The 10,495-nt window shown below is 41.6% G+C and overlaps 1 protein-coding gene across 1 annotated transcript in view; it reads left to right on the top strand.

Annotated features, from left to right (window-relative positions):
* The first annotated feature begins 819 nt into the window (after positions 1–819).
* ppox (protoporphyrinogen oxidase) overlaps positions 820–10,495 on the top strand; it is a 35,138-nt gene continuing 25,462 nt past the window's right edge. The window contains exons 1-4 of the mRNA XM_046400388.1: positions 820–986; positions 1,954–2,040; positions 7,334–7,468; positions 8,316–8,431. Coding sequence (XP_046256344.1) covers positions 1,957–2,040; positions 7,334–7,468; positions 8,316–8,431 — 335 coding nt within the window. The 5' untranslated portion in view covers positions 820–986; positions 1,954–1,956. The remainder of the gene's footprint in view (positions 987–1,953; positions 2,041–7,333; positions 7,469–8,315; positions 8,432–10,495) is intronic.

The following is a 10,495-nucleotide window of genomic DNA, read 5'->3' as shown; positions in this document are numbered from 1 at the left end:
GAATACTCACTCCTCTTTTTCTCAAGGAAAATGTGCTATGATATTTCTGTGCAGTTTTGCCGCTTCCTCATCAAGATGAGTTTCTTGAATGAGGGCTATATCAAACTATTTTTTGTTTCAGATATGTAAGGATTTTTTTTCCTTTTGACCACATTATTGCACCCTGATATATTTATAAGTTACAATTTTAATATATATTTCTATATATAAATTCGTGTTCAGTGGTGTCTCTGCATATATTTATAAGTTACAATTTTAAACAGCTCCATATTGCTCTGCTAATATATTATTATACTATAACGTATTCCACTGTCGTAATTGCCCCTCCTCTGGTATCAGAAGTTTTCGGAAATACAGGATTACAAATATTAATTAAAGCTGTATCTACATGAGACACCTAGGGTTACACACCAAAGAAACAAATACAAACTTAGAAACACACTGCAACAGCAGCCTACGAACATGTTACTTTCCAACATAAAACCTTCCGTTATGTATGGTTCCCTCCGCGGCGCCTTCAAGGCCAGCCAACTCTCCACCCCCGAGTTTTTACATATCACTTCTCTCCGTTGCAATACGATATATACCCGTTTTTAAAGCTTACCGAAACCACTAAATCATAATCCACTATAAATTTACAAAATGACAGTCAGAGAGCTTAAATCTAAAGGCGTATTTGACATAGACATAGTGGAGCAACCATAGTCAGCAACTGCAGGACCGCCTGGCTCAAAAACTGCGGCCGATTTGATCTCGCGGGATTATCGTTGCCCACGCGGATGTGACGTCAGTGCAAGTCAGGATCAAATCAGACAGAAATCTAGCCAGAATGCATTGTGCAGCATGCTAGACCCAGCAAATGATCGATTCTGCGCAGATCTGGTTCATCTCTAACAAGCTTATTGTTGCTGTCGTCGGGTGGATAACGAGCACGCGGACACGCGAGAGAAGATTGTCACTTTTTTAGTGGTGCCTTCAGTTTTAAGGTAACACCCGACAGTTTCAAGCTTCATTGTATAATTAAGTCAGTGTCCGTGTCATTGAGTGTAAGTATATTGTCTTCTAGCTGTCTGTTAGGTCAGTCGGTCTACTGACAGGTGACACTTTATACGCAACAATCAGAACCTTTTCTGTCTCTACCCTGAAAGCCAAGTCTATTCAATTTCAGCTGTGTAAGTTCGTATCTGTATGCCTTTCAGGCTAATGACCAGTGAAAAGGCTTTGGTCCCCCAGCATTGTTGTTTTACTAACTGACTTCCTTTTAGATAACTCTACCATGTTTTGAAAGCTAAAACTTTCGTTATTGGCATCACTATCTTTTGTAAGAACAAAATTCACAGGAGAACTTTAGAATTTGTAGCGCATAATGCGGTGAAATTTTTGGTGTGTCAGTTGAAGTTCCTGGTGACCTTTGTGGTGACAGAATATTAAACATTATCCACTGTGGGATTGATGAAATTTTATCTTATCTTTATAGCAACATACTAAGCAAATTTTGTTTCGTGTTAACTTGGTCGGTCAGTTATTGCACGTGTGATGGGTTACAATGAAATTAGTTAAGTTGAGGGTTCTGCTGTCAGACAAAAAATGGGTATAGTAGCAACTTCGGTCCATTGAGTGAATTTGAGCGACGCTGAGAAATGAAAGACCACAGCTGAAACACATACAAGGGCAAATGAAGTTGACATATAGATAGCTTCAATTTGTTAATTTCTGTGCCTTAAAATTTGTCTTTGATTATACCAAAAAGTCATGAAACTTCTCTACCCCTCAGACGGACTGTTGGGTGACAGAATGAGGGGTGTGATAAACCTTTCTCCATATCATTTTCAACAGACTTTCTTTACTGGACACACCCTGTCACAGCACATCGGCTACATATTCAGCTCTGCTATCCTCTCACCTCTCTTAATTCTGTATTAAAGCTCTATTGGTTGTGATTTGTGTTTGCAGCCCATGAAAACAATAGCAGTCCTTGGAGGGGGAATTGGGGGTTTGGCAGCATCGTACTACCTCTGCAAGAGCCCTCAGGTTACTAAGGTAACACATGCTCATTTACTACAAATCACAAAGATATTATTTCACAACTATCCCTTTTTCAGACCACGCTTCCAGACATTATGAACACATTACAGACACATTACACTTATAAGTATAAGTATAGCGGTTAGGGTGTCGGACCCGTAACCGGTGGATCGCTGGTTCGATTCCCCGTACCGGTGTCCATGGCTGAGGTACCCTTGAGCAAGGTACCTAACCCCCACTGCTCCCTGGGCGTGCGGTCGCCCACTGCCCCGGGTTTGCTGTGTGTGTGCACGTCACTTGGGTGGGTTAAATGCAGAGCACGAATTTCGTTGGAGTGAGTTCCCTCCAATGACAAAATATGTCACTTTCATCTTTTTCTTTCATCTAATTTCTGTATATTTGCACAGTAATAGTAATATAGGCAACTAATAGTTTAAGACTTAGTGAGGTTTTCTAAAAGGCTAATTACTGAAAAATGTCATTGCTGACATTGCAGCAGTACATTAAATGAATTTAATATCAACTTGACAGTGCAACATTATGAAATACAGAAAACTGAATTATTGTGCAGAATAGACTTTATACCAGTCATGTGTAGCAGTACACTGCTTATAACAGCATAATCACATAGCAAAATGGATGAATGGAAGAAAGTGAGGAAGCAGAAACCTGCGAAACCTCTCTAAATTTTAAAATAAAGAAATGTATGACATTACAGCCTGCCAGGCCTGTAGAATTACAGGGGCAGCACTGCTAAAGAAAAGGTTCACTGGCTACCTTTTACCAGAGCTTTAAATAAGGGTGCTCCAACTGACTGATCAGAAGAGCTAATCAGATAAATACATGCTGTGGTGTCTTTACATTAGGGGCTGGTGGGGCCAGACCCCATGAGATGTCACTGTTGAGCACTGCATGACATGATCAGTAATTCAGTCTAATATTATATGTAACAATATATATTTGTCTTCACAACTAACTAATATTGTTGTGTATTAATTACATACACCAGTGGTTGCACATTGGTAATACATTCCAAGTATCTTAATGTCTGTTGCACCAAAGTCAGAACGGCTGCTAACAGCATTTGGTGCGCATGGGGCTGGCTCATCTGTGTTTGTTAAAGCAAGTTAGCAGCTGAAAACTGTATGCCCATGTTCAATGTGCTTTCAATAATGAGCTGTGGGGCCTGATGAAGATGGCCCCAATGTAATGCGAATCATTTGACATGTGTCGAGACGTTGCCATTGGTCTTTTCAACCAACATCTAGCTGTTATGTTAGCCACCACAAGGAGGGTAGTAAAATGAATCACGTGGACAATTTATCACATGAATGACATAGACCTTTGTTTTGAAAGTAAGTTATGACCGTCAAGCAATGGGTTTCCCTGTTCTGAAATATTGCTTTGAATGTTTTCTAACAGTGATCATTTACTCCTTACCAAGTTTAGATTTGTAATTTAATGCCAAATTGCTGTGTGCTGCTCAATGCAGAGACACCACTGAACACATGACACAGTTTACGTTCCAGTAAAATGCCATAGTGGACTGCATGACTCGAATGGCACCCCGTCATCCCTGACAGAATTCCCAGCCAACCAGGCTACAGAAGATGTGTTACACGCAAACAGCAAATTACAACCTAAATCAAGCTCTGACCATAAGGCAATGCAACACGTCTTCTCATCCATCCATCCATCCATTTGCTGTAACGCTTATCCGTCAGGGTCGCGGGGGAGCTGGAGCCTATCCCAGCTAACTACGGGCGAGAGGCGGGGTACACCCTGGACTGGTCGCCAGTCAATCGCAGGGCCAACACACAAAGACAAACAACCATACACTCTCACACTCACACCTAGGGGCAATTTAGAGTAGCCAATTAACCGAATGCGCATGTTTTTGGTATTGTGGGAGGAAGCCGGAGTACCCGGAGAAAACCCACGCAGGCACGGGGAGAACATGCAAACTCCACATAGAAGGGCTGTTACTATAGTTATGTTACTGTCACTGGCTTGTTTCATAGAGCCAAGCATGTGAAAAATAGGAAGATTCTGAAATGTTTCTGTGCTGTCTGTCCGACATTTACAAAGAACTTGCTGGCAGGAAAAAAAAATGGTGGCAAGAGGAGAGCTAGTTAGTAGTTTTCAGCTGGTGAGCAGCAGAGTCCCCTTGTGTGTTTGGATGAAGGCGCAAACGCAGCTAATGGCTTACAGGGGAGCTAAACACAGCAGGACTGACAGTTTCTGTTCAAAGGAAATGAAGCATTATAGAAAAGATTACAAGAAGAAGAATAGAAGAATCAGCTGTATTGGCAGTATATATATTTTTACATGCACTGAATTTGTCTTCTGCATTTAACCCATCCTTAGTTGAACACACATGCAACACCCAGCAAATTACATGCAGTAAAACACACAGGAGCAGTGGGCTGTCACTGTCAGGTGCCCGAGGAGCAAATTTGGGGTTAAGTGCCTTGCTCAGGAGCACATCAGACAGCTAATAGGGGGGGCATTTTCTCATTAACAAGCTAACAGTAAATGAATAGAGGTACTTAAGCTGAGAACAGTTTGGAGGCAAAAGTACTTTGAATTTGGAGTTACAGACACTGTACAACAGTGCATGTGTGCTAATGACTACAATTACACTGTGACTGAGGGGATGTATATTTTTCAGAGGCCTCATGCTAAATAGCCAGACAGCCAAACAGCTTGCTGTAGGAGCAAGCTAGTTAAACCAAGAGGGCAATGCAATTTTTTACTGAAATGGGCAGGAAGAGAGCTGGTTAGCTTTTAGTAGCTGGTCAGTGCTTTGATGTGTTTGGCTAAGGGAGCTAACAGCTAATGGAGCTATTAATTTACAGCAGGGTTAAAGACACAACAGGACTGAGTATGTGTTCTGGTGTGGGTGGTCATATGTTCGTCAGAAGAGACTTACTATAGGCGACAGAGAGCATAGCATTGGCCTTGTCATCGTTCACGTGATGATAAGACACTTTCCCACGTGCACAAGATACTTTCCCACGTAGACACTAGGATGGGGAACTATGTGAGAGTGCTGTTTGTGGACTACAGCTCAGCATTCAATACCATAGTCCCCTCCAGGCTGGTAACCAAGCTGTGTGATCTTGGACTGAACTCCTCCCTGTGCAGGTGGATCCACAGCTTCCTTACTGGCAGACAACAGGTGGTACGCGTGGGCCCCTATAACTCACCCCCCCTCACCCTCAACACTGGATCCCCCCAAGGCTGCATGCTGAGTCCCCTGCTGTACTCCCTGTACACACATGACTGTGTGTCCACATCAGACAGTAACACCATTATAAAGTTTGCTGACGACACAGCCATTGTGGGGTTAATCTCCCACAACAAGGAGGAGGCCTACAGGAAGGAGGTCACCCACCTGGAGAGCTGGTGCCAGGAGAATAACCTCCTGCTGAACGTCAGCAAAACTAAGGAGCTGATTGTGGACTACAGGAAGAAGCAGCAGGAGGACATCCGTCCACTCTGCATCAGCGGGTCTGAGGTGGAGAGGGTGGACAGTTTTAAATACCTCGGTGTGACCATCACACGGGACCTGTCCTGGTCACTGCACATTCACAGGACTGTTAAGAAGGCCAGGCAGCGTCTGTTCCACCTCAGACGCCTCAGAGACTTCAGGCTCCCCCTCAAGGTGCTCAGGAACTTTTACACCTGCACCACTGAGAGCATCTTGAGTGGGAGCATCACCACATGGATGGGCAGCTGCACAAAGTAGGACCTCTCGGCTCTTAGGAGGGTAGTCCGCTCAGCTGAGCGGACAATCAGAACAACTTTACCCGACCTGCAGGACATTTACATCAAACGATGCAGGTCGAGAGCCGAGAAGATCCTCAGGCAACCCCATCACCCCGGACACTCACTCTTCTTCCTGTTGCCATCAGGCCGTCAGTTCTGCTGCCTGAGAACCAACACTGAGAGGATGAGGAAAAGCTTCTTCCCCCAGGCCATCCGTCTGCTCAACAGTGAACGTTAATCTGGACAATCCCACTCCCACCTGCACTACATGCACTAGATGTAAATACCATTCATGTAAATACTGCACATTTTCACTTTTTTTAAATTTAATTTTAATTTTATTATTTTTCTTTACAAGCGTTCTCTTTTACAATACTTAAATTTAAATTTTTTATTTACCTATTTTTTGGTAGCAAGGACATAAAGAATTTCACTGCACGTTGTACCGTGTATGATTGTGTGTGTGACAAATAAACCTATCTTGTATCTTGTATCTTGATATATCTCACAGATATCAACGTCTCCTTCCTGAGGATGCTGGGAAATTATTTACTGTGTAGAATATAAATTGAATATCTCAAAAACTCAAAGTTTTCTGTTCAGTTCTATGCCTTCAGAAGAGATTAAAAGGTGGTATAGCAGAGGGTCCCGTATCCACTCCGTTTCAGCAGCAAGATTTTGTCAAGGCTGTTGTATTTGTTTCAGTCCCTGTCAGTAGAGGAAAGGGATAAATTAGTATCTGTTTGTCTGGAGAAGGAAGGAAGCCAAAAATAGTGGTGAACTAGCACTTCCTCACTTTAAGCTATACTATATACAGCCCAGCTTCAACCACTAGTTAATAGTTGTAGTTATGTGGAAAAATGTTGAGACATATGGATTTTATGTCCGTGAGTATGATCGATTGATTAACAGTGTTTATGTTATGAAATCTGGTTCCCGTCTACTTGACAAATTAAAGTAAGAAAGTGTTAAAATGAATAGTTGTACATAATGATGTAAAAAAATTAGGTGGGAATAGAAATTATGATAAACATTATGATTTCAGAAGAGGAATTTTGGGAAAAGCTCTTTTCTATACTAGCATGACTGTGCCCCAATGCACAAAGCAAAGTCCATTAAAAGATGACTGAATGAGGTGGAAGAACTTGACTGGCCGGCACAGAGTCCTGACCTCAACTCCATCAAACACCTTTGGGATGAACTGGGACTGCGAGACAGTCCTTTTTGTCCAACATCAGTGACCTCACTTTTGCTGTACTGTATGAACTGGCTAAAATAAACACAGAAACACAAAATCTTGTGGAAAGCCTTCCCAGAAGATTGTAAGCTGTTATAGCTGCAAAGCTGTCTATGTATTTTAGAATAGAATAGTGCCATTAAAGCCCTTGTTGGTGTCAGGTGCCTCAATTGTTTTGGCTATATAGTGTATGTGGCAAAGCAAATGAAAGCCATACATATATCTTCTGTTGAACATACGTGTATTAATTCAGTAGTTGCTGAAGCAACTTTGCAAAGTTCATTCCTTTTTTTCCTCCAGATTATTGTATTGGAATCCAGCAGTCGTTTTGGAGGTTGGCTGTGGTCCACTAGGAGGTCAGATGGGGCAGTGTTTGAACATGGACCCAGAGGGATTCGACCTTCTGGGGCAGTGGGGTGCAACACACTCAATATGGTGAGTTCCACAATAGTAATGAAGCTATTAGTCAGTGGCTATTAGTCAAATGATGACTTCAGTGTGTAGATTGAACAAGCAAGCAACAAGCAGACTTTAAAATCAACAGCATATTTAGGAAAAGCACCTTCTGAATTGGAAAAAAATGTCTAATACAGTACATCAGAATCAAAATCAGAATCAGAATTCCTTTATTTATCCCTGAAGGGAAATTCATATTCTTACAGACATTGCACTTGCAGTATTCCCGACCAAGAAAGGTGAAAAGTATAAAAATAGGATAAACAAAACAAGATAAGTGTAAATCGAAAATCTAAAAGTACAGGTATTTACATAAATCTAAAATCTCAAAGTACAGGTATTTACAATGTGTTCAAATTTACATAATATTGAATCATGAAATGGGCAGCTTAATGTTGATTGGTTCTTAGGTAGACTTGGGGAAAATCAACATACTGAAAGCAGACCATCAACAGAAAACATGAGTAATATTCACTGTCCTAATCTGCCAGATAATGCAGGGGATAATGATACCGCTACTTTCAACCCATTCATCTTGTCTAAATGTGTTCCTGTCCTTTCCTGAGAAAAACTACAAGACTGATTTGTGAGATGCTTGATTTCAGATAAAGCAGCATCTGAAATGTATGTTGTAGAATTGTCTGAATACTAAAGTCTGAGACATGCAGGAGTTTTGGAAAACTATGCCAATTTAGAAATATCCCAAGCAGTCTGCAGTTACACTACTACTGTTACACATTCAAAACAAACAAGACCCTATGATGCAGCTGTGAACTTCTGTCTTTTGAGGATATTCAGAATATTTTGTGTGTGTGTGTGTGTGTAGGTGGATGATCTGGGTCTTGGAGGGGAGATTCTGCCAGTTACCCACAGTCATGTTGCTTCCAAGAACAGATACCTGTATGTCAACAAACAGCTCCACAGGATGCCTTCAGGAATAAGGTAACACTCTTAGAAATGAACATATTCTTCTAAAAGTCTATAGACTTGCTATATAGACTATAGCAAATGAAAACACAAATTCTTAATACATCTCTATTTCTCAACAATTGTCGCCATTCTGCCTTTAGTTGCGTCATCATTACAACTTGTGTTGTGTAACTAAGTGCTGTTCAAGTCCATAACATTTTTAACTCTAGTACGAATCTTGTTTCCAAATATCATTGTCATTACTACTAGTGTTGTGATTTGGCACTACATAAATTGAACTGAATAGTGCTATAAAATGTACGTTTTCAGAATGGGCCAACTGCTTTGCCTCATTCAATCTACTTCACACTCAACGCTGAGATTGTGAAGGGATATTAAAATGCCAACATTAAAACTCAAATTAGTTGACCCCTTATTAGGCACACACACTGCTCTGGGGATAAAATAGGCTGATGTAGGACTGCACTTCTTGTAGGACTGTTTGTTATCCATTACAGTGCCTATAAAAGGTATTCACCCCGTTGGATGTTTTACCTTTTTTATTGCTTTTATAAATGATATCATAGTCTGTGTAATTTGTATTTTTTGACAATATGGATTTCTACATAGTGATGAATTAAAAATATGTAATGGAAAATAAGTGATTGCATAAATATCCCCCCCTTTAAAGTGACTGACCTAATACTAGCGAAAATAGTGAAAATGAAGATCACCCAAGTTTAATGAATGTGTCTCAAGTCATTGTAGTATAAAGACAACTGTGTCCAGAAAGTCCAGTCACTGGTTAATCAGTATTTCTGGCTACAATTACACCATGAAGACAAAAGAACACTCCAGGTAACTCAGAGAAAAAGTTATTGGATTGTTGAAAAGTATAAGTCAGGGGATGGATACAATAAATGTCCAAGTCATTTAACATCCACTGCGCTTCAGTTAAATCTATCATTAAGAAATGGAAGGAATATGGCACATGTGTAAATCTGCCTAGAGTAGGGCGTATTAACTGACTGACCGTGTAAGAGGGAGACTAGTGAAGAAGGCCACCAAAGACACCCATGGCTATTCTGAAGGCGTTCAAGGCTTCAGTAGCTGGGATGGGACAGACTGCACACAACTGTTACCCAGGTTCTTCACCAGTCAAAATGGGAGAAAGCCACTGTAGACCAAAATGGAGCTTTCTAGCGATGATACTAGACACTATGTGTGGCGGACTCCAGACAATACACATCATCACAAACACACCATCCCCTCTGTGTAGCAGAGTGGTGGCAGTCATGCTGTCGAGATGCTTCTTAGCAGAAGGCCCTGCAAGGTTTGTAAAGGCAGAGGGTGAGATAAATGCGATAAAAAAACAGAAATCCAGGAAGACAGTCTGATTCAATTTGTAAGATAACTGTGAATTTCGAGAGGATTTATTTTCCAGCAAGACAATGACCTGAAGCATACAGCGAAAGCTACACAGAAATGGTTTAAAGTCAACAGCGTAAATGTTCTGGAGTGGCAGAGTCAAAGTCCAGACCTCTGTCCAATAGGGAATTTGTGGCTGTCTGACTGACTGAGACCTATCCACACAGACTCAATGCTGTGATTGCGGCCAAATGTGCATCTACTAAATACTGACTTGAAGGAGATGAATATTTATGTAACCACTTAATGGTTGCACTGAAAACTGTCTGATTCTGGTTTCACGCCCGTTGATCGGTGCAACTCTGGTCCTAATATATTTTAACAAGGAGTCAGCATTGTTTTTGTTTTTTCTAGAATCCATCCATCCATTTTCTATACCGCTTATCCGTCAGGGTCGCGGGGAAGCTGGAGCCTATGCCAGCTAACTATGGGCGAGAGGCGGGGTACACCCTGGACTGGTCGCCAGTCAATCACAGGGCCAACACACAAAGACAGACAACCACACACTCTCACACTCACACCTAGGGGCAATTTTTAGAGTTGCCAATTAACCTAATGTGCATGTTTTTGGTATTGTGGGAGGAAGCCGGAGTACCCGGAGAAAACCCACGCAGGCACAGGGAGAACACGCAAACTCCACATAGAAGGGCCCAGCCCGGGATTCTAACC

Source organism: Scatophagus argus, chromosome 9 (assembly GCF_020382885.2).
Source record: "Scatophagus argus isolate fScaArg1 chromosome 9, fScaArg1.pri, whole genome shotgun sequence".
Lineage (NCBI taxonomy): Eukaryota > Metazoa > Chordata > Actinopteri > Scatophagidae > Scatophagus > Scatophagus argus.
Note: the sequence above shows the minus strand (reverse complement) of the source record. Positions and strands in the feature narration are given on the sequence as shown.